The sequence below is a fragment of the Eptatretus burgeri genome, chromosome 13, assembly GCF_056783735.1.
Source record: "Eptatretus burgeri isolate ZD-2024b chromosome 13, Ebu_testis_v1, whole genome shotgun sequence".
NCBI lineage: Eukaryota > Metazoa > Chordata > Myxini > Myxiniformes > Myxinidae > Eptatretus > Eptatretus burgeri.
The window spans coordinates 60,808,897-60,834,712 of record NC_140973.1 but is presented as its reverse complement, the minus strand read 5'-3'; the positions used below and the strand labels follow the sequence as shown (position 1 = coordinate 60,834,712).

The window sequence follows — 25,816 nt, the reverse complement described above, 5'->3', positions numbered from 1 at the left end:
CGTTCACCAGCCCCGTTCAATTTTGCTTTGCCCCCCCTGTTCATTTCCATGTGCGCCAGGATCAAGGCAACAGTTTGCAAGCTGCGAGAACTGCCCTGTTGGCAGCTACAACACGGGCCTGCAGTGGCGGCCCATGCACCGTGTTTTGCGTCCATCCATTCATGCATTCATTCGTTGTGCTCATTGCGTGTGCCACTTGAGCTGGCACGGAGACTACGTTTGTGCAGCCCATGCACCGTTGTGGTTCACTGCGTTCAGTTCAAAAGGGAAGGCCTTGGACTGCGTGTGAGCAGCCAGCCACGTTCCCTGTCACCTGCATTGTTTGAGCCAGAGACTGCATGTGGGCAGCCTGGCTCCCTGCTAACTGCTTTTCTTTGCAGAGTTCAGTGATCCTGGGCCATGGTTTAGTGTAAAATTTGTAAGTTAAGGTAAGATGTACTGTAAATATGAGTGCGCCCCCGGCATGTATGTCTTAGCGCCGGCAATTTTATTTAAGTCGTCCGTGTGAGTGAGTTTGTTTAGATAGTTACGCAGCCCTCAGGTTATTTATTTTGGGGACACGAATACCATGAATGTCGCACTCAGGGATCCGTAGGTAAAATGTACTAGGGGAAAACTACACATGATGGCACCCGAAAATTGTGACGACTGGGACGAGTCTGTAAAAAAGGGAAGAGATGAGTGTTGTGGTTACCAAATTCGCAAACCACCATTCAGGTCCCTTAGGTGAGGTATCTCGGTAAGTACATGTGTAGTTAGGCCCGAACCCGTTGTCTAGTGGGAATACATGTCATTTATACGTGCTGCGACTCTTCAGGATAGCCGTTTTTCTTTTACTATCTTTATTTTGGACCAACCGCCATGATTACCATCTCAACCACAACATCAACCACCGACCACAACCACCGCTTCACCACAACCGCCACGACCTTCACGTCACACCTCGCAACCGTAGCATCGCCACCGTTCTTGCCCCGCTGTGGGTACCGGTGTTGGACTCGTGCAGGGCGCACGTTGAACAGCGTGTACAAAATCACGGATTTTGTGCTTCAAAAACGGATCAAAAACGACACACGCCCACTTTTTGCCGTCCAATCGGTGAGCGAGGGGCGATTTGGCCCCGCCTCCAGAACGATCGATATATGCAAATTTGTGGATCAAAAAGCCTTCACGCCCACTTTTTCTCGGGCCAATGGGGAGCGAGGTAAAAGGTCAAAGGGAGGGGGTCAAAGGCGAAGTTACGGGGGGATAAAAGGACGGTGTTCGTCAGTCAGAAGGAAGAGGAGAACGAGAACGAAAAGGAGAACGAGAACGAGAAGGAGTCGGAACGGAGGGGACGAGTGTGGAAGTCTGGAGCCCGAAGCCTGCAGTGGCTGGAGAAGCTGAAGAGAGTCGGACGAGGGGGTGCTCGCGTCGGTGCCGGGAGCTGCACGCCCGAGGGAGGCCGGCAGCGCGACCTGGCCGAGGTGGAGACGCACACCAGGGATAATAAAGATCCTCTATACCCCGAGCATCAGCACCCCCTCCTGTTTCCCCCCCGCGCTGAGATAGTGCGACCAAGGGGGCCCCGTTCCCACCCCCTACCAGACACCGTCCACGAGGCCCGCGGGTTGCGGGGCCATCGCCGCTCCGCGTCTCATCACCAGACGGGTAGGCCCGACCCGGTCTCGGCCTCAGGCCTGCCTCATTCTTGAGGGTATTTCTTTTCCTTGGTTTTGGGTATGTGTTGTGTGGCGCCGTCTGTGAAGTAGAATTGTATAAGTGTTGCCGTGTGCTCGGTAGTCGGTATTAGCTCTGCACTGTGTTTTCACTTTTATATTTGCTTTTTGTGTAAATGGAATTGTGTTTTCTTTTTTTGTGTGCATTTGGTGGAATTGTATTTGTGTGCTTCCCGTGTGCCGCGAATAAATGTGCTTTATTGTTGAACTGTTCTCCGCTTCGCTTCGTCTTTTCCCCATTGAACCCTCATCTTGCTTCCACGTAAAGGGTTGGTAGTGGGCTGAGTACGCCCGATAATTAATCGAACCGTCGAGGTCGACGATAACACCGCTCGGTTATTCTGATAGTACGGAACGGGTCGCTTAAGTGGCCCGTGTCCGAAAGTCGACCTGCGGCGACGTGCGTCGCCCGGTCTACCCTCCGCGTGGGTACTTAGGTAGGTCGAATTTGGCGAGCAACCCTATCCCACACGGGGCTGATTGGCTCGATCAGCGGTGAGACCAAAAGGTCCACCCGTGACTGGTTCCGGCGTTAGTCCGAGAGGGTCACGACTGGATTGTCGTCCGGTGGGCGGCGTGCGCGATTGAGTTACGTGGCGTTCGCACGCCGGCGGCGCGAAAACCGCAACAATATATATATATATATATATATATATATATATATATATATATATATATATATATATATATTGTTGCGGATTCGCGCCCGCCGGCGTGCGAACGGCCACGTAACTCGAATCGCGGCACGTCGCCCACCGGGCGGACAATCCTGTCGTGACCCTCTCGGACTAACGCCGGGAACCAGTCACGGGTGGACCTTTCGGCCTCACCACGATCGTGCCAATCGGCCCCCCGCATGGGATAGGGTTGCTCGCCAAATTCGACCTACCTAAGTACCCACACGGAGGGTAGACCAGGCGATCGCACCTCGCCGCAGGTCGACTTCAGACACGGGCCACTTTAAGCGACCCGTTCCGTACTATCGGGATAACCGAGCGGTGTTATCGTCGGCCTCGACGGTTCGATTAATTATCGGGCGTATTCAGCCCACTACCAACCCTTTACGTGAAGTAAGATGGAGATTCAATGAAAGAAAAGACGAAGCGAAATGGGAAAACAGTTCAACATAATTCACATTTATTTCGCGATGGCACACGGAAAGCACACATATACAATTACACCAAAAGCAAATGTAAAAGGAGAAGAAACACACAATATTACACAAAAAGCAAATATAAAAGAAGAAGACAATGCAGAGCAATCCGACTACTGAGCACACGGCAACACTTATGCAGTTTTACTTCACAGACGGCGCCGACAACACATATACCCAAAGCAAAAGAAAGGGACCAACCTCAAGGATGAGGCGGGCCTGGGGCCGAGACCGCGTCGGGCCGACCCGTCTGATGATGAGACGCAAAGTGGCGGTGGCGCCCCAACTCCGCGGGCCTCGCGGACAGTGTCTGGTAGGGGGTGGAAAAGGTGCCCCCTTGTCGCACTATCTCAGCGCGGGGGGAAACAGGAGGGGGTTGTTGATGCTCGGGGGAAAGGAGGATATCTCCCTGTCTCGGGTCCCGCGACGAGCGTCTCCACCACGACCTCGGTCGCGCCGCCGGCCTCTCCCTCCGCAGCTCCCCGACTCCGACGCGAGCACCCCCTCAACCGCCTTCGCCGCTGCCGCCTCTCCACAGCTTCGTCCGATCGCCCTCTCCGTCTCCTCTCTTGACTCGTCCCAACTCTTCACTGGCTCCGCGAACTCCCAACTGCGAACTGCGAACTTGACTGACGAACGCGGTCGTTTATATCCCTCGTGGCCTCGCTCCTTCACCTTTGACCCTTTACCTCCGACCCTTCACCTCTAACTGGCTCCCCATTGGACCGAGGAAAAGTGGGCGTGAATGCTTTTTGATCCATGAATTTGCATATAGCGACCACACTCCAACGCCCTGGAGGCGGGGCCAAATCGCCCCACGCTCACCGATAGGACGGAACAGAAGTGGGCGTGAGTCGTTTTTGATCCGTTTTCTTCGGAAAGTCTGTGATGTTTCTGAACACGCTGCTCGGTGCGCGCCCTGCACGAGTCCAGTATCGGTGCCCACAAGTGGCGCGGGAATAGTGGTGATGCGATGGTTGCGAGGGCGAGTTGTGACGGTAAAGGTCGTGGCTGTTGTTGTGAAGCGGCGTTGTGGTTGGTGGTTGTTGTGTGATGGCTGTTGAGACGTGGTTGGTGGTGGTAGTAATGGCGGCTGGTCCAAAATAAAGATAGTAAAAGAAAAACGGCTATCTAAAAGGGTCGCAGCCCGCATAAATGACATTTATTCCCTTTAAACAACGGGTTTGGGCCTAACTACACATATACTTACAGAGATATCTCACCGAAGGGACCTGAATGGTGGTTTGTGAATTTCGTCAACCACAACAATATATATAATATAATATAATATAATATAATATAATATATGTACTTGCGATACCCGTGCACATGCACGGGATAGCAGTACAACATAGCTGGTAGCAGATGACAGACCGTACACGGGGAATGACAAAAATATGCATTGTGCAAAATGCAAGTGGTACTATTGAACGCCAAGACTTCCCAAACATCGTCGGCATGTCTGCAAAGTGTCACAGCAATTTCATAGGGATCGTGTGACGGCGAGCCGAGTTTTTAGTGTGCAAGCTTGGTGTTATAATAGAGATGTGTATGTATGTATGTATGTATGTATGTATGTATGTATGTATGTATGTATGTATGTATGTATGTATGTATGTATGTATGTATGTATGTATGTATGTATGTATGTATGTATGTATGTATGTATGTATATATATATATATATATATATATATATATATATATATTGTTGCGGTTCTCGGAACCACATGCATCCAACATATAGTGGCCCCAAGACAGTTATTCCATGAATATACGTGTAGATAGTCCCTTCCCTTTTGTCTAGCGGGACAACAGGGGCGTGCGTTGCGAGGATCTCATAGCTTGGGTTGCTTGCAACATTCCTTCTTTATTTCATTTCTAACTTCATTTCTACTCTTCTTTTCTGATTATTCCTGAGGTGAATCTGAGCCACGTGCACCCTTCGCTGTGAGATGGGTCCTCAACAAAAGGCCAAGCAGGCCTTTCGCTGGACACTCCTGCGTAGAAAGCACATTCAACATGACGCCCATGCTGCACGGAACACGTACCGAGGAGGTGGAAGAAACAGCACCTTAGAAAGGGTGCTCGAACACCACATGAGCATCTCACAGCACAGAACCCCGTCCTCAAGCGATCGCTCAATCAAGGCCGATAATTAATAGAAAGGCAACACCATGCCATTTTGTGCATGATATGGGCAGCATGTACTTTTCAACCCATTTCTGGACTAATTATATCGATCGGGTTTCGCCCCGCACACACAATAGCAGAATCGGGTGAACGTGAGCACTGGCCACGTGTGTAATGGCGAATCTACGCACCCTGTACGGAATGTGCTTGAAGGCAGATGAATGGATACATCTTACTGTCTGTGCATGGGTTCGGCATAACATCATACCTTCGGTCCTCGCTGGCGGCCGCGGATGTTCCCCATGGATGGCGAACGTCTTCTCACCTCAAAGGCCAGCGAGGCCGCGATCGGGCGGAGGCATGTTGTGCAGCTCGGGTCACATGGTGCACACAGAGCAGGCGCATTGACTATCGCTGGTCGGGGGTGCCCGAGCGGGCATGTGGGACAGACGCTGCCCTCGGCCGGTCATCAGGGCACAGCCCGGGGGTTCTTGCAAGGCAAGTCATGACGCGGAGTTCTGTGTGGGTGATTCATATCATGTCGTGAGGTCGGAGCAAGACATTTTTACGGCTCGGAGTTACCTGCCGGAAATGGAATGTTGCGGTTTCTGGCCATCGCGGCCGGTCCGCGTACGGGGTCGGGGCCAATCACAGCGTCCGATTTGGGTGACGACAACGCTTCGGGGTGGCCCCCTGCCCCATGCTGCGGGACCTATAAAGGTCCGAGCGGAGCTCTCTCTCTCTCTCTCTCTCTCTCTCTCTCTCTCTCTCTCTCTCTCTCTCTCTCTCTCTCTCTATCTCTTTCTCTATCTCTATCTCTATCTCTATCTCTATCTCTATCTCTATCTCTATCTCTATCTCTATCTCTATCTCTATCTCTATCTCTATCTCTATCTCTCTCTCTCTCTCTCTCTCTCTCTCTCTCCCCTGCCTTTCCTCCCGCTCAAGCTGTTCTTCGACTCCGTACATCATCGCTGGACTCCGCCTCCTCTTCTCCGCCCACACGACTTTGACTCCACCCACCACCTGGACTCCACCCTCGCAACTCAAGCCCCTCCTTCATGCCCACGGTCTCAACGTGAGCTGTCCGAAGCAAGAGACGACACGCCAGCTGTCAGGAGGGTACCGCACCACGGAGCATTCCCCCCGAACGCATTGGTGGCGCGTTCAAGCAATCATTTGTGCAAAGGTTCCGAGAGACCGTAGCCTCAACTCCTCTCTTGTCTTGCTTCAATTCCTCTTCATCGAGGTGTGTGTGTGTGTGTGTGTGTGTGTGTGTGTGTGTGTGTGTGTGTGTGTGTGTGTGTGTGTGTGTGTGTGTCCTGGCGCCTGTCTATATAAGTAAGCCTGTAGAAGACTATTATTATTTTCGGGTAAGGTCTGCTCTGTGTCCACTTTCATAAGTTGCTTGTCTATTGCCGCACCACACCTTTCTTCCCTATCTCTGCTTGCACACCCCAATAAATCTATCCATTGTACCATAAACCCTTCCTCGCCTGTTTGTAAATAAATTATTATTAGAAATGTTCCCAGCTCGTTTTTGTCTTTTCCTTCATTGATCCAGCATGGTCTGAATCCTAGATGAGCCGCGACTTTATTCTCAACGATCCATTCCTTTTAGCCGGTACGTCCTTTGCAGTGTCGCTCGGCTGCATCCGATCTGGTAAAGTGATCCGGTCCGATAGAGTGATCCGGTTCGGACAAGGCGTACTGAGGGCTTGTTCCCCGATAATTAAACCACGTGGTTATTTTTAGGTAACCGGATTAACTCGACGGAGGACCCTAAGTTATGTGGTTGAGTTCTTAAGCGACCTGCCGCGTCCCGGAATTATCCGTGTGCGCCGGCCTACAATTCCGGGGAGTCTGGTGGGAACCGAGATAACTTCCCCATCCCACCCCCCCCCCCAGTGGTCTTATCACCCGACCCCGAGCCCACAACAATATAATGTCCATCGATATATATATATATATATATATATATATATATATATATATATATATATATATATATATATATATATATATATATCACAGTACACAAACACAGATAAATAAATATACATACACATACTATATCAATCCAGTCCATGTTTGACAGAGCTGCAGGCAGATCAATGGCAATTTTAAAATCCATCAAAACTAACCATGTGTGGGCACGGCAATTCTAAAATAACACTCAGCGTTCGTGAGAAAGCGCAGCGATCCATGTGCACATGATCAAAATCATCTCATCTGTTCTACAACAGGAGGCCACAACACGCAGAAGCAATAATGTTTTCTGCAGCACACCACCAGACTCTCAGGCCTTCAGGCTCATTCTCATTTGCCATCGATATGAGTCATTTCAGACGTCACCTGAGTACTGACTTCATCGTCAATCCTGATCTCATGTGGTGTCATTATTCAAGTCAGGTACGATATCCTTTGCAATGGAAAGACAATAAGATAGCCAACATCAATGCATTTAAGCACTATTAATACAATTTCTTGTCTTCCACCCTCTGCCCTCCATGCTCTGTCCCCCATCCCCAAGTATCTGCAGGACACACGGGGTCAAACCAGCAATCCACTCCTCTTAAAACTACCTAAATCCAGAACCAGTGCTCACCTCCACTCATTTATTCCTTTCTTTCCCCACCTGTGGAACCACCTTCTACAAGTTCTTCAATCTCATTCTTCCCTCCCGGTCTTCAGGATAGTTGTTCACCCCCATCCATATCTTCAGGACAGCACGATGTTTTCAACACCCATTAAACCACCCACACCCCTCCCAAAATTTTGTTTATATATCCATTTTATCCACCCTTTGCATTCTCCTCCAACCTCACCGTTACCCGCATTCCTTGTATGGCCGTCTCCATCTAATTTCTCCCTCCGCCCTGCCATTGGTGTTTCCCATTTCTCCTCCTGTTCCCTTTGTGATGTTGTGTGCTGGTCTGTTCTGTGTCCTTGCTCTTCCATGAGCCTCAACCATGCATAAAAAAGCAAATAAGTCAAAGAGTAAACCTCATCTGCAGCACAAGCAAGAAGGAATATTTCAAATGGCTCAGAGAATGCTTGGCAATTCCAGGCCATTTTACATTGTGACGCAAAAGGGCGACATGCGAGTGGCCCGACGGTGAAACATGACACAGGAGGCTGTGATATCATGAAAGGTGATGAGCTTGAGCATAAATAAATAAAAATCACATAACATTTTTCTTTTCACATCACATCATCTGGATATACTGTATTACGCTAACAACTCGCATCACGTCTGCACAATGGTTGTTTGTTCATGCTTAATAAATGCTGAGTGTCATGCAAGGAAGTAACACGTATCATCCTTAAAAAATCTTTGGAATGACCCGGGTGGGGTTCTAACCACCGACCTCTCAGAATCAGAGCAGATGCTCCAACCATCATGTCACATAATCTGGCTAATTATATAATAACGTCACTCCGGTCTGACATCTTTCCTATTGTGCATCTCCTCCCCAAACCCCACCACCAAACACACACACACACACACACACACACACACACACACACACACACACACACACACACACACACACACACACACACACACACACACACACACACACACACACACACACACACACACACACACACACCCTGTTGAGCACAACTGGATGTGACATAAGTTGTATAAGGAGTAATGGAAGAGTGGTGGTGGTGGTGGTGATGGTGGTGGTGGTGGTGGTGGTAGTCGTAATAGGGAGAAAGCTCGAGGACTGGTAAAAGTCGATGGTGAGAGATTTTGAGTGTAGAGGAGCTTGGTGAAAACAAATCCTGCCTTCTACTCTTCAAGCCACTTGGCTAATGGGATGCGACAGGAGCATCATTTGGAACAAAAGGCCCTTGCCTCCCTGTACTCTGTACTCTGTACTTGGACAGCATCCGTCAACAGCATATACAGCTTTGCCTTGGAAATGTCAGTGCTGTTCGGATCCATATCAGTCGCAGCAGGGCCTGTGCTACCCCAGCGGGCCATGTCCCATTGGCAACATAAAGCCTTAGTGACAAACCGCTGCGGCAATCACCATCGAGTGGCGCTCCATTGAGTAAGGGTAGGGTGATAGTTCCACGCCGGCCCTCTTTGTGAGCCAAACTTTTTGTGTGAGCCGTTGGAGTCGCTCACTTCATCTCGGCAGCTTCCGAGTCACGAAGGCCTTTTGTTGCCAAGCCGAGCCCTCCAAAACCTCTCGTGCACATTAACAGGGCGCAATAAATAAGCTTCACTTCGCTGCCTCACACATCACACGCGGTGCCGCCACAAGCCGTAGATGTTTCAGTTAATCGTCAACCGGCTGAGGTCAACGGGATGCAGCAAGAAAACACCATACAATGTTCATGCACCTGCAGTGCTGAGATTACGCTCACCACATGCGCATGGTTTGCTCACATCACCATGTACGAAATGACAATGACAGAAAGGTGGCATCACAGACTCTTGTTCAACTGTTCCATACGATGAATACTTGCTATTATAGATGTTGTTCAAAGCTCAATTAGAGAACCGACACCTGCACAAAGATGATGTACCTGTACAATGGTGGTGCGTTTTGACGTGCAAGCCATAAAGGTCAGTTGGCTGTGATCTTCCCACCGAGATGTCCAATCCCACCGAGATGCGTTCAACTGAAACTGGAATCCAAATCAAAACTTCCTATTCGGACGCAGTAGATATTCAAACACGTCATTCATGGTGGGGCATCTAAAGGTTGCCTTAAATTTGCTTGAAGGCATTAATGACACCGTCGTGTTTAATGGAAGAATGCACCAAGTGCGGCGGCGGCTACGCTCTGATCGACGACCTTGTCACGAAAGGACATTTTTGTCAGACCCTGCAATTTACCTTGAGTCATTAGCTCTACACGAGTGCAAAATTCCTGTAATGATCCAGAAATTGGGAATGAACGAATGAGAGCAATAATCAAATGACAAGAACCATTACAATGATAAAATGTGATTGGTGCTTGTGTAAAATGCGATTGAAATTCAATTCAAGCTGCAAGGGGAGTGGAACTAGATATGATTGACGGTAGTACGATTGACAAAGAGCAGACACCATAATACGGACACAATGTGGAGGAATTTTGGAAACTCCTTTTCCTTGTTTATCTCATACAGCAACTTCCTTCCCATAACTCCTATCTTTTCCACACCACAAAGCTTCCCGATTCTCCGTCTATGCGATTTCCCACCTTCCTCACTCCTCTTTCCCATCTAAGTTGACCCTCACCCAAGGAGAGGCTATTGCGTTTGGGTCCGTTTGTTAATTGCTGGAATCCTTCGGATTTCGGCAATTATGTTGATCGGTTGTGTGTGTCATTCTGTGTGTCTGTCTGTCTGTCTGTTTGTTTGTGTGTTTGTTTACCCTGTAGCAACCACACCATTTCAGCGACCATGACCAAACTGGGTACTGACGTCGGCCATGGTCCAACTTAGACACTTGTCGTTTTTGGTGAATCTAGGTCAAAGGTCAAGGTCACCGAAAAACCGAAATTCTTATTTTCGCAATAACGTCCACTAAAATGGTCGTATCGACTTCAAACCAAATCCAAATGTGCATCTTCCAATTCTGCATCCAACCATATGTCTCATTGAGGTGTCACACCAACACCCTTCTTCGCGGTCGGGGGTCGAATGTCAGGGGGGGTCGGGTCAAAACTTTCAAATTGCGATAAAAATGCCATTTCAAATCCGATTGACTTCCAAGTTATGATCATGACCAAACTAAGTGATATAACTCATTAAACAGTAGCACTATCGACTTATAAGAACCAAATTGATTTCCAGGTTTTTGTTTTTTCAGTGGTCATGGAGATATGACAAAGTTATTCCAGCAATTCCTTCCTCAACGAGCAATTTCATTTGTTTGTTTGTGTACAGAATATCTCAAAAGATGTGGACGGATCCGGATGAAATTTTGTGGACAGGTTGAGTGTGTGACAAGGCCGAACTGATTAGATATTGGTGAAGGTCCGGATCCAGACCAGCCAACTACAATTTTTTAAGTGATTCTTCACTCTTGAGAGATAGGGCCAAAAATTATATATGGCATGATATCTCAAAAAGTTGTGAATGGATTTGGACGAAACTTGGTGGACATGTTGGGTGTGTGACAAGGAAGAATTGATTCAATTTTTGGTGAAGATCCCAATCCGGATCTGATAATTTTTTCAGTGATTCTTCACCATGGAGAGATAGGGCGACACTAATATATAGCACGATATCTCAAAAAGTTGTGCATGGATTCAAATGAAACTTGGTGGACATGTTGGGTGTTTGACAAGGAAGAACTGTCAAACACTGTCAATTTTGGTGAAGAACTGTCAATTTTGGTGAAGATGCGAATCCAGATCCGGATACGAGAATTATTTAATTTTTAAAGTGATTCTTCGCCATTGAGAGATCGGTGCCAAAATCGATCTTTTAAAGAGATCGGGAAACATATCTGGCATGATGTTTCAAAATTTTAATGGGCCCGATATGTTCTCGTGGATAAGGCATTGGGTGGCAGAGGTATGCGCTCTACCGAGTACCCTTCTAGTATTTTGAATAGGGATCGGAAATTGAATTGCAAAACAAACCCGCAGTTTAGCAGTACTTTGGATCTGAAATTGTCCTGATCGCCCATGTGCAGAGAGGAGTGTGATAATATTTTTACTTTGTCTGTCTGTCTGTTTGTCTGTCAAGCGAAATAGAAAATCATTCCAAACAGGAAACTTACTGTTTTTAAGGATGTTATAAGGGACACAAACAACATGCATGGAAAACAAATATAAGGTGTTAGATAAGGTGGTATTATATACGGTGCGTCAACTGCGGTAAACTTGTAAAAAAAAAAATTCTGCAATTTCTATAAAATCCTTATATTATTTCAATTGAATGATATACTTGAACACTGTGGAACACAAATCGTCTTTTTGGCACTTTTAAAAAACCTTCCGTTTAGCAGTACTTGGACAAAATATTACGGCATTTAACGTCATCACGACCAATCAAATTTGCCGCTCGTAGAACCCACCCATGTCCTTGTTTCTTAACACTGTGTGGGGTAAGGTGTTCTTTGAACTCTCTAGTGCGATATTCTTAACAAGCTTGGAGCAAATGATTGTTAAGAAACAGTGTCGAGATTATGCCAAGATGACTCCATCTGTGGCCGAATACCTTCAATGGCTTTGCTCCTTGATCCTTCATAAAGTAAGACACAAGCCATATTATGTAAATGGATTATATACGAGGAAAAACAAGAAGCGAATACTTCGATATCGCGCGGCTGGGGGCAGTAAAAGTCGAGGTTAAGAATGATGAAACAATTTTACTGTTATAAAATTTAAGTGTAGACATGGTGAATTAGCATGCATGATGGGAAGAGTTGTGACGTTGGACAAATTTCAATTTATAGCCCTCAGATCAAAGGGACGTATGTGGCCATAAGTGTGACAGAAGACGTGACAGAAGACACAGGACAGAATAGCCAATGATATAACAGTGCGATGTCGCCGCGCTATAACAATGAAGAACGAGAGTTACAACGCTGCGCGTCAACAACTAATGGAACAGGAAGATTATTATCACTTCCTGCTCAGAAAATCAACTTCTGGCGTCACAGAAAACGATTCAGCACAAAAAACGTCGCTCTTCCGCATTAACCCCACCCACAATTCACCCGGCAATCACCGCCCACAATCCACTCGGCAATCTCCGCCTACAATTCACCCGGCAATCTCCGCCCACAATCCACCCGGCAATCTCCGCCCACAATCCACCCGGCAATCTCCGCCCACAATCCACCCGGCAATCTCCGCCCACAATCCACCCGGCAATCTCCGCCCACAATCCACCCGGCAATCTCCGCCCACAATCCACCCGGCAATCTCCGCCCACAATCCACCCGCAATCTCCGCCAACATCACACCCAACAATAAGTGTGACAGAAAACACAAGACAGAATAGCCAATTATATAACAGCGCGATGTCGCCGCACTGTAATAAATATACCATCAGGGATGAGGAATCCCCCGCCATTGAAAAATAATTGAAATCAGATAAGTGTTTTTCCATTTATTACAAAAAACATTTTTTCAAGATGGCCGCCCCAGTCGGCCATCTTGGATCCGGCCACGCCCAAAATCAATAGGGTTCTTCGTTTTCAGGTGGTACATGTGTTAACCAAATTTCAAATCTATGGCGAACAGTTTATGAGTTATCGCACTCACAGCCATAAATGTTGACGCCCAGCCAGCCGGAAGGACGACCCGGGTGATAACAATATCCCCCTTCCGCCACGCGGCGCGGGATAAATACTGATGTGAGGAAGATTTGTCCGGATGTCTCCAAATTACGTGGCAACTCTCTGGGTCCATTCCCCAATGGTTTTGGAACATTTGTTCATGAGGCATTCCTCCGGCGATCCTGCCCCCTTGCATCCCAAGCCTGTGGGTATTTTTCTTAACGTGCTCAATGAGAGCTGGAACAGCTGCAAAAACAAAAAGCCTTTCATGTCCATAACCTGATCAAATCCTATATCTTCCGCTTGCTCTCTGAAAGGACAAGACTGCACATTCATTTTGCACTTCCTCGCCTAATGCCCTTAAACAACACGCAATTTGATAGTTCTCAGCTATTACACAAACTCTTACAAGTGGATTACCTTCCAAGCAGGAAACACAATCAATTCTCATTTCCTGTGAAACAAGCTAAAACAAAGAGTTCGTGCAAAAATCTCTATTGTTATCCAAACCCGCTTTTTTTCCTCCCGCCATTCAAAGTGACAGTTTGTCGTCATCCAATGGGAAAATCGTTTGTCGTTCCATCAAAATAAATACATGATTTGTGCCCAATTCATTGTTAATAGGGAGAGAAACCGCGCTTACCTGTGTGAGCTGTGTCGCCCGGGTTAGAATCTCGAGCCAGCTGTAAACTGTCACCGCGGTGTCCCACAGGCAGGGACATTCATCGGTGTGTGTCTGTGCCGTCGCTCGGATGGACGTTAAAATTGGCGTCCCGTCTGCCGACGTTGGTCGGTGCATGGACCTTAAAGCTCCAACGATGTCCTTCGTGAAGAGTACGCAAGTTATCGCCGGCACCCTGAACAAATAACAATACCTACTCCAACCGACACTGCATCAGAGGCACAGTTTCACCCCTCAGAAATGATGCAACAAGCAGCCATGGGCTGCACACAAAATAAAAGGAGAGGCCATGTGCTGCTGCTGCTGCATATAAGGAAGAAGAAGAATAAGAAGAAGGGAGGAAGAAGAGGAAGAAGAAGCAAGGAAGAAGAGAAAGAAGAAGAATAAGAGGAAGAGGAAGAAGAGGAAGAGGAAGCGAGGAAGAGGAAGAAGAGAAAGAGGAAGAAGAAGAGGAATAAGAGGAATAAGAGGAAGAGGAAGAAGAAGAAGAACAAGAAGAGGAAAAAAAAGAAGAACAAGAACAAGAAGAAGAGGACTAAGAAGACTAAGAGGAAGAAGAAGAAGAAAAAGAGGAAGAAGAGGAATAAGAAGAAGAAGAATAAGAAGAAGAGGAATAAGAAGAAAAAGAAGAAGCGGAATAATAAGAAGAAGAAGAAGAAGAAGAAGAGGAATAAGAGGAAGAGGAAGAAGAGGAAGAAAAAGAAGAACAAGAAGAAGAGGACGAAGAGGACTAAGAGGAAGAAGAAGAAGAAGAAGAAGAAGAAGAAGAGGAAGAAGAAGCGGAATAAGAAGAAGAAGAGGAAGAAGAAGCGGAATAAGAAGAAGAAGAGGAAGAAGAAGCGGAATAAGAAGAAGAAGAAGAAGAAGAAGAAGAAGAGGGAGGAGAGGAAGAGGAAGGAGAGGAAGAGCAAGAGGAAGGAGAGGAAGAAGAAGAAGAGGAAAAGGAGGAAGAAGAGGAATAATAGGAAGAAAAAGAAGAAGAAAGAAAGAAAGAAATTTACTTCAGCCAAAAAATTCCATTGATTTTCAGGCAGCATACTGTGCAAGTTCCTCTTTAAGGATGGAGAACGGCATGATGTTTTCCAATTTGATACGTTTAAACACCATTTTCAGTTTTGGCAACTTTTCACACCAGCACCTGTATATATATATATATATATATATATATATATATATATATATATATATATATATATATATATATATATATATATATATATATATATATATATATATATATATATATATATATATATTCTCTTTTATATTATATAGTATACAAAGACATAATCAGGTCAGGTCAGGTATGGGAGCATGTGCCAGAACAGCGCGTCGCTGCGTCCACTTTCCGCCGGTACTCCAGGGGCCTCCGTCTGGCCATCCCCCAGGCAGATGCCAGGCCCATCCCCATCTCCTTGAGATGATGGTCAACCTGCTGCAACCATGAGGCACGTGGTCGGCCCACTGGCCTCCTCCACTCATGAGACTCCCTCGCTGAGAGAATCTGGTGAGCAGGATCAGCGTCAGGAAAACGAGCCACATGTCCATACAGCCGCAGCTGACGCTCACGGACTATGCAGGTAACAAATCTCATCCGAGTCTCTCTCAGCAACCGCTCGTTGGACACAAAATCCGACCAGCGATAGCCAAGGATTCTCCGAAGAGACCTGGTACCAAAGGAATTAAGTCTCCGTCTCAGATCCTTGGTCAAAGTCCAAGTCTCGCACCCATAGAGCAAGACTGGAAGTACCAAGGACCTGAAGACTCGGACTTTCGTCCTCCCGCACAGGTACCGGCAGCGCCACACCCCATGATCCAGTGAATCCATGACTCCCCAGGCCCGACCCAGACGTCTATTGACCTCCGGCTCACAACCTGCGGAGACATGAATATCACTGCCAAGGTAAGTGAATCTATCCACGACCTCAACATCCTCACCACAAACAGACACAGACAGGACAGCAGCATCCAAGATGTCACCGAAAGCCTGGATCTTTGTTTTGACCCAAGAAATCCGGAATCCCAACGGCTCCGACTCCTCATTCAGCACCTCGAGGGCCCCCAAGAGGATGTCTAAAGTCTCCGCAAAGATGACTGCATCATCTGCAAAATCAAGGTCCGAGATCTTGACATTGCCAAACGATGCACCGCAACTTGATCTCTCCGACATCCTCCCAAAAATCCAGTCCATACAAGTGCTGAAAAGTGTGGGGGCAAGTACACATCCCTGACGAACTCCAGTAACAACTGGAAATAAGTCAGAGGCGGTACCACCACACTTCACAGCACTCTCAGTACCAGAGTAGAGTTCAGACATCAGATCGATCAGTTTCGGTGGCACCCCACGAAGACCAAGAATCCTCCAGAGGACATCCCGATTCACTGAATCGAACGCTTTACAGAGATCAACATAGGCTGCAAGCAGCCCCTGCCGAAACTCTCGTCTGCGTTCAGTGAGGACACGAAGAGCAAGGATACGGTCAATCGTTGACCTCTTTGGTGTAAAGCCTGACTGCTCTGGACGCTGGTGCTCAAGCAGATGGTGGCGAACCCTATCAAGAATTATCCGAGCAAAGACCTTGCCCGGCACTGAGAGCAGCGTCACCCCTCGGTAGTTGTTGCAGTCTTGGCGATCACCCTTCCCTTTCCAGAGAGGGACAACAAGGCCCCTCTTCCAGTCAGTTGGGATGATGCCTGTGTTCCAGGCAGAGCACAAAACTGCATGCAACGACGCGAGTGCAGCATTCCCACCAGCCTTGAGAAGTTCAGCATGGATGCCACAGATCCCTGGAGCTTTGCCCCGTTTCAACTGGTTCACCGCAGCCCGTGTTTCCACAAGCGATGGTGGACCACAGTTGATTCGAGGGTCAGCAACAGGGATTGTAACACCATTGACGTCCAACTCGACAGCTGGGGGATCAGCCTGGTACAACCGCTCAAAGTAACCGGCCCAGCGGGCCTTCACTTCAGACTCCTCTGTCAAGAGCCTACCACTCTCTGCTCGAACTGCAGTGCTCCGAGGGATGGGCTTGGATGAATGTAATGCGCGAATTCCCCTGTAAGCGGGACGAGAATCACCTGTCCACAGGTGATGCTCTACCCCCTCACAGATTCCTCGCACATAGGCCTCCTTGTCCACCCTCAGTGCACGTACAGTTTTACGCCTCAGCTCCCTGAACAGCTCAGCTCTGCCATTCAGCCTGGCCCTGCGACTCTGGTCAATGGTATCCAGTGTCCCTTGAGAGACAAAATTCTTCTTTGCCCTGCGGTGAACTCCAAGGCATCCACCGGCAACATCAAGGACGGTGGTCTTGAAGGTGCTCCACAACTCTTCAGGACCCCCCAAAGCACCCAGACCCCCCAAGTGTCCACTCAGCCTGTTCGCAAACTCCTCAGCTACTCTCTCATCCCTGAGCTTGGCAACATCCAGCCTAGGCTGGGATGGTACCATTCTCCAGGATTTAAGATGCAGCTTTAGAGTTGCTACAACAAGCCTGTGGTCAGTATTGAGGAACTGAGCACTCCGGTAGACCCTGCAGTTCTGGATCATCCTCCAACGACCGTCAATGAGGACATGGTCAATCTCCTTTGCCACACCGCCAGCGTTGGAATACCAAGTCCAGCGATGAGCTTGCGGGCGCTGAAACCATGAACCAGCCACCCTAAGTCCATGACTTCTTGCAAAGTCAAGGAACTTAGTGTTATTCTGGTTCATAGTTCCTGACCCATGGGGACCAACACACACCTCATAACCATCCCTATCAGTTCCAGTCGATGCATTGAAATCCCCCAAGACTAGAAGTGTATCTCGTCTGGGGCACTGATCAACCACAGACTCGAGTGTGGCGTAGAATGCATCCTTCACGGTGAGATTACTCGCCTCAGTCGGAGCATAAATAGAGACCAGGGAAATGACACCTAAGGAGTGACGAATCCTTAATCTCATAATACGCTCGTTGACCGGTGTTACCTCAATTATCATTGGGGTCAGCTTATTGGACACAGCTACAGCAACTCCTTGGGTATGGTAACCATCAGAGCGACCAGACCAATAGTAGGTGTAACCACCCACCATTATCTCGCCGCAATCCGGTCTCCGAACCTCAGAGAGAGCTGCAATCCCGATGTCCAAACGCTTGAGCTCAGATGATAACAGAGACAGGTGATCATCCTCTCTTAGGGATAGGACATTCCAGGCACCCACCCGAAGGGACCGCCTCAGGTTAACCCAAGGAGACCGCCGTCTGGTGGACGACACCTCAGCACCACTCCGACACACTCTCCCGCAATCTGACCCAGGGATGTTACCCCGTGGTTTCCCTCCTATCAAAGATTGGGGGTCCCGAAGGCTTTGCCCCAATCCCATCATCCGGTGAGCTGCCCTGCGAAGGGAAGCTGCACAGGAGGTACTCCCACGGAGTGGGTTTTCAGATTTTTTTGCGTTTTTGCGTTTTGCGGAATGAAGCGTTTTACGGTGGCTGGAGTGCAAATCCTGCCACCAACCTCCAAATAAGAAGTAACCCAACTGCAGGAGGACGTCCGCAGACACAGTTGGGCACTAGATATGGATGGCCGTTGGCTCACAAGGAGCTCCTCCGCCCTTTGACAGCCACATAATCTTAAGACAGCCACATAATCAAGTTGGGGGTAATAACTAAGAATCCCTCACTTGTCTGAAAAAGGGGAAACTTTCAAAGCATTTTGATACTGATCACTTTCCAAGGAGTATTAGTGGCCATAATGCCCATCATCAGTGGCCTTTGGCATTTAAGTGTCAAACAGGTGTACCAGGATCATACATAGACCAGGTGAGGGAAGACGAGCAGAAATTCCTTTGAGTTCATTCATGAGCCAGATTGGCTTCTTTTTAAAAACCAACTCTCCTGAGATTTGCTCGGTTTCAATAACCCAACCCCGTTCCTTATAATAGTGCTGTACTGCCTTCAGCCAGAATTGAAGCCACAACCTCTGGGATGCCAGTCCATTGCCCTCAATACCAGGCCATAACCACACGGTACACTGAAGTTTGTACTGATTTACAGTGTTCTGCGAAATAGAACTAATAAAGAGATATTGGGCTTGAAAAATGATTTCACAAAGTCCCTCGAAGTGTGAACAATGTAAACCTCTGGCTCATATTGAATCCTCCCTTCACTCCCCGGTAAGTGACTGAAACTTTGAGGTCGATTGGCTAAGGATAAGAAACCGATGAAGATTGCCAGAAATTGTAAAGATGATCAGACGAACTAATTAATCTGTCTTAAAAGAAATGCACCACATTGTTCCAATGACCACCAATACAACAGAGCATGAAATAGTTAATGGATGGTTGAGGGGTTGGGCCACAGGGGTGGTGATGAGGTTGTGGAGCATTTTAAAACGACTTCCATTTTATGTTGTTTTAATCAGTATAACTAAATTAATGGTTTTTATTACTCTCTAACCTGTTTTGATTTTTAACTGTTCCTGCGAACTCCCCACTCCCAACAACTCACCCGATCACCTCCTTGGTCCTGGTTATATGTTCAGTATCCTGTACATACACACTCGAGGGCTCTCTGGTTTATGACATACCAGATCATTAAAAATGATAAATGTTTGACCAAGGAGGATACGTGTATGCTGCATACATAAATGGCCTGGGGGAGGGGGAAATATTACCCTACCTCTTCCTTCTTCCTTCATGTACAGCACAAGGCTGTGAGTGGCATTATTGGCTGGGGGCACAGCTGTGCCACTGATGCAATGTCCCTGTTACCATAAAGCTGGTATTCATTTTGCCAAGCTCGGAAGGATGACAGGCTGAATCAACCCCACCTGGTGTTAATTAAACGGCCCAACAGGGGCTTCAACTCAAGACCCGAGGATCTTAAGACAGCCACTTACCGTTAAGCCAACACCAAGGTTATTGCCCTACCTTTCCTGACAGGAGAATTCTTCCCTACCTTGCGCCGAGCACAGATGACATAAGACTGTTGAAGGAATTATTAAGACTAATGCATGCCCGTAGATGCGTGTCCATACGTGCAAACCCTCACCCCCCCCCCCCCCCGCAAAATAAACTCAAACCGCGTGCCAGAAACAACAACCACACAAGCCGTTCCTTCGCTTTCACGTGCTCGTACGTGCGTGGCTGTACGTGCAATATATATATATATATATATATATATATATATATATATATATATATATATATATATATATATATATATATATATATTTACTTTAAAACCGCTTGCCAGAAACAAACACACAGGCCGTTCCTTCGCTCTCGCGTGGCCGTATGTGCGTGGCCGTACGTGCATGTCCGTACGTGCATGGCCGTATGTGCATGGCCGTACATGCGTGGCCGTACATACAAATAAAAAATAAAAAAAAACTTTCAAACCACGTGCCAGAAACAACAACCACACAGGCCGTTCCTTCGCTCTCGCGTGCCCATATGTGCATGGCCGTATGTGCATGGCCGTACGTGAGTGCCCATTCATACAAAAAAAAACTTAAAAAAAAAACTTTCAAACCGTGTGCCAGAAACAACAACCACACAGGCCATTCCTTCGCTCTCGCATGCCCGTATGTACGTGGCCGTACATGCAAAAAAATAAAAAAAACTTTCAAACAACCACACAGGCCATTCCTTCGCTCTCATAAACGACGACTGGATTGGGGCATTGTGTTTATCTATAAATGCGGATAAGAAATCGAGAAATTATCAGAATACAGTAAGTCATCACTATCCAAAAGTTAGTGCGTGCCCATACAGAATGTTCACATCATTCCACGAATTATCGCTTGCATTGAAGTAACAACTGCTGTGATACACACAGAGTTAATTAAAATCAAGTTTACCTCCCTGTCTTTGCTTGCCATGACATTCGCTGCCATTTACCATTGGCACTCCTACCCCACGGTAACTGAGGCACCGATCGATCCCCATCGTAACCAGCACGGCACGTGATGTCATCGTCGGCCGGCCGTGCACCGGCCTACGCAGCCACGCCCATGCAGCAACGTGTCCTGTGATTGGTAACTAAATGGCGCATCGGCCACGCCTACGCAGCACGTGTCCTGTCATTGGTTGGTAAATAAATGGCCATAACTTGGGAATCACTTGTCCGATTAATATCAAATCTTGAAAAGGCACATACTCAGGTCCCCAGCAATATAGCTGGCAAGTTTCAATTAGATCGGACCAGTGGTTGTCGGGAAACAGCGGTCACAGACACACAGACACACAGACACACACACACACACACACACACACACACACACACAGACACACACACACACACACACACACACACACACACACACACACACACAGACACACAGACACACACACACACACAGATTGCTGGAATTATAGATAGATGAAATGAGGTCAATGAGATGACAAATGAAGGGGTTGAATGCAGACTGCAGAGCAATGAGTAAGGAAACCCGTCGTTGTGAATCCTTTTTACCACCAAATTGAGATGTATTTTGTTGGCAAGCATGTTGAGTGGAGCTGAATTCCTTAACACTTCCAAAGGCCACAGCGTTTTGACAATTGGAAACAAAAAAAAGTTGTGCACTTTTTTTGATAAATTATTTTCGGAACAATTTTTCTTCAATAAATAAATAATAATAAAAATCGTCTCCATGTACATTGTACACACTTTTATCTCGTTAGCACCTCTTCATAAACAACATCGCTGAGGAAACGGCGCTTCTTCTTTGTTTCCTCGTCCAGGGCAAGAATACGGAGGCTTTTAATGGCCAATTATTCAATTAGCGCCAACGTATTTTGCCTTTTCGAAAGGAAAAACACGAAGAGAAGAGAAGAGAAGAGAAGGGAAGGGAAGGGAAAAGAAGAGAAAAGAAGAGACCCGTAATGGCGAACGCGGCTGAGTTTCTCTTCCCCATCGACCACGGCGTCGCAGCAACGCTTCCTGTCATTGGTTGATAAAAAAAATGGCCGCAGCAACGGTTCCTGTCATTGGTTGGTAAATAAATGGCCACAATTTGGGAAGCACTTGTCCGATTAATATCAAACCTTGAAAAGGCACATCCTCAGGTCCCCAGCAATATTATCTGGCAAGTTTAAATTAGATCGGACCAGCGGTTGTCGAGAAACAGCGGTCACAGACAGACACACACACACACACACACACACAGATTGCTGGAATTATAGATAGATAAAGCACTGTTGCTGAATATCATCAAAGCCTTGTATAAACCTTGTCACCTTCGCAGAGCATTGCACGCAAACGAACAATGTGGTTAATTTAATCACGAGATCATGAGGTGGTGGCACATGGTTGAACACCGCATGCTGGGTGGAATGCAAGGGACACAGACAGCTGCACACAGGGGGAGGGGGGTGGCTGAAGCAGGAGCAATGACACATTGGCCTGCGGGATATTTTAATCATCTGCACTCCTCATCCGTCTAACCACATGTCTGTCACCATCCATCTGCACTGGAAAGCCACTCGGGTTCCATCTTTTTCCGAGCGGCTTATAAGAAAAACCGTCACGGCTCATGAGGGCTGTAACAAAAATAAAGGGCTTCACAAGTGGAACGAACCGAAGATGATGGAAACAACAGTGAAAAAGTGAAAAAGTGACATCTGATTCCTTATTGTCTTCGTATTGAACGATTCTTCAGGAAGACCTACGACACAAAGTACATGAAATACAGGTGCGCACAGCACGGAGGGATAGGAAATGCATTCAAGGACTTTAAAGGAGACGAGGCAATCTCAGTGTGACCAGTCCTCATTTTCATAAATTCCAAGGTGAGCCAATGAAAAAAGCCAAGAATTCACAATGTTTCGGGAAAAGCAAAGATAATAGAAAACCTATAGAAAACCAAGACGCCAAGGTGAACAACGAATAGCCAAGATCTTGTGAAAAAAGCCAAGGAGTGGTCACACTGCGAGGCATCCATAAAAGATTGCTGGTACCTCCCAAATTTGAATGCCATTGCGCGTTGGTTTGTTCGTCAGCCGTGTGGACGAGTTCAGGCAGAAGGAATGCTTCACTAAGCCCAAGAATAAATGAATGGGTGGAGGGGGAGAAAAGAAGACACTTACTGGAATGCCTCATTCGAGTCGCATCGATGTGGCACCGGGATTCCTCGCAAGCGCCTAGCCCGAGAGTGACTACAGCGAATCAATTACTTTGATTCAGCATGACTAACCGAACAAAAAGGAGCAAATGGGTGGAATGCAGTTGTTAAAGTGGAAATATACATTGCTGCTTTGAAACAGATTCATCCTTTCGTGCGTTGTCAATCGACCAAATCCTGCGTGGATCGATGGAGAACATGGAATAGGCCAAATTTTCCTGAAACAAAGTAGTATCTGTGAAAACCTTTTTTTCTGATTATACGCCCAAGTTCCGAAAGCAAACGGTTGCCAAAAAATGTTACGCTACATTTTACCAAACTCTGAAAGGTGGCATTTCAGGAAACCACCAAGGAAAAACCACTTCATTAGAATTCCACTGAAGTCGAAGCCAATTAGACGACTTTATAAAGAGCTCAAATGGCGCCGCTGTGGAGGTAATAGAACTTTTACTTTTTGGACAGAATCTAGACTTGTGGAACGGCGAGGCGACACATGATGGAAAAGTAGCACAGTGACAATATGATGGTGGACAAAACAAATGACAATGACACAATTAAGCAGGTAGACGAATGAACAGGAAAGAGCGAGGGGAGAGAGAAGAAAAAAAATTGGAAAGATGACAAACTACCCATGTAAAGAAGGTGTGGAGAGGGTTAATGAGAGCACGAGGATCACGGGCGGTGGTGGAAGATGTAAAGCGATGGGGGTGTACTGCCACAGTGATGCTGTGGAAGAAAGAGTGGGTCGATTTGACTCGGGGAAGCGATTCAACAGGCAGGAGATAAGATGAACAAAGGAGTAGGGGTGAGCAATACATATGGATTCTGGAAGGTTAACCAGAAGGGGTTATGGGAAGAAGGCATACATCATTGAGGGGCAGAGGGAGCAGCACTGGAGGAGCAGTGGAGGTCCATCAACCCGTCTGTGTTGGGATATCAATCGGGCCTAACAGCCCTTGCTTCTTTGTGGGAGATGCCAACGATGTTGAGCACCCAAAGAGTGAGAGGTGTGAAGCAAGGCCATCGGATCGAGAGCAGAACTCCACTGATCTGCAGACAAAGGAAGCGTAGGCCGTGAGAAGTTCCGACTTTGAGAGAGGACGTAGCAAAATGGAGGATACCCAGCCTTCGGCCGGTTGTCACAGTCCGCCGAAGAAAGCTCAAGACCGACGACGAGACCCAGAAATTTGAAGGAATTAACTTTTCTCAAGCGGTCGATCAAGGAAATAGATATCTGGGTTTGTATTGATACTCCTAGGTGTGTTTGCTTATTCTGGAAGGCGTGAGCTGAGAATGTGAGACTTGCTCGGATTGATTTCCATGTCGGACCAGCAGCGTCTCATCCCTTGCAGATCTGCTGAGAGGGCCTCTGGCCGCTGCCGATCTGTCGCTGGGACGGGCAAATTAATTCCCCTGCGGTGTGCTTCACATTAATGATTTTGTTGTGTGCAGAGTAATTAACTAAAAGCACTTTCAGTCTGACAGCATAGTTCACTCGCAGCACAAAGATAGGCCTCGCAGGCGTGGTGCAACCGTCTCCGAAACAACAAAAGCTTTTTGAGCACAAGATGAACACATGTTTTTTACAGTTCGGACTTGACATGCCACACTAACTGCAGTATTTGGTATGCCAACAAAGCCGACCAGAGCAGGGTTATTAGAGGGTTCTGTTTTCACGGCATCGTTTTTGACCATTTGTCACACCGGGTGGAAAGTTTTCACAGTCTACCTTTTGCAACTATAAATTTTGAAAACCTCTTTCAGCAAAGAGGCAGCATTGTTGGATTTCATCACGACTTTCAAAATCCCAGCAATTTTTAAAATCTGACTCCAATTTATTTCATGTTTTTTTGCAATTATGAGAACTTTTAGGCTTCTTTCATGAGGCCAAAAATGGTAATTGGAGTGAATGGGGTTATGGGCCCCATCTACGTATGATGTACGCAGATATGGCAGAGTCCAATACTTAAAAGCCTCCACTCTCATTCCAAACTCCCTTTGCCTGACCGTTTCATCCTCAAATACCACCCCTACCACCTTTCCCATCCCAGTTTGCTTTTAAAATAATCTCAAATGAGCTAAGATCCTCGTCCTCTTAATGATGACGTCATAAAACGAATATGACATCATTGTGATGTATCGGGTTTGCGACAAATTATCTGCGCTAATGCCCGGCTTGATTCCCGCAAACAAAATTCAAACGGCTTGCCTATTTTCGGAGATAATGGTATAGGCGATTGCCATTAGCGGCGATATTATGACGTCAACTTTTTTTTCTTGGAAGAATTTCCAAAATCGGAGATGGTTACTGCCTGCGCGTGGGCTTTCTGCATATACATGGCAAGTTTCACGAAGATCCGATGAAAACTCTGGGCTGTGAAACAAAAAATGTCAAAAAATAGGAATGACATCAAAAAAATTGATATGACGTCATAGTGATGTATGATAATATGTGCGGTAATTCATCTCTGCTAATGCCCTGTTCGATTCCCACAAACAGAATTCAAAAAGCTTGCCAAGTTTCGGAGATAATTTTTTCAGCGATTTCCATTAGCGGAGATATTTTGACATCATAACTTTTTTGTCTCGGAGGAATTTTCAAACTCGGAGATGGTTACTGTCTGCGCAGGGTATTTTTACATATATATGCCAAGTTTCAGGAAGTTTTGATGAAAACTGTAGGCTGTGAAACAAAAAAGTCCACAAGAACAACAACGTGAGTAAGACCGAGATCCTCCACGAGGATCTAAAAATTTCTTCCTCGATCAGCATCC

General features: G+C 46.9%; 1 protein-coding gene across 4 annotated transcripts in view; it reads right to left on the bottom strand.

The window, feature by feature from the left end:
• Positions 1 to 25,816, bottom strand: part of LOC147014600 (E3 ubiquitin-protein ligase SH3RF1-like) — a 171,888-nt gene that overhangs the window by 136,431 nt on the left and 9,641 nt on the right. Inside the window, exon 1 of one of the 4 annotated variants that reach the window (XM_085852694.1) lies at positions 13,893 to 14,206. The exons of the other annotated variants lie outside the window; for them this stretch is intronic. Coding sequence (XP_085708820.1) covers positions 13,893 to 14,048 — 156 coding nt within the window. The 5' untranslated portion in view covers positions 14,049 to 14,206. Of the gene's footprint in view, positions 1 to 13,892; positions 14,207 to 25,816 lie in introns of those variants that run through there. 4 annotated transcript variants of the gene reach the window in all.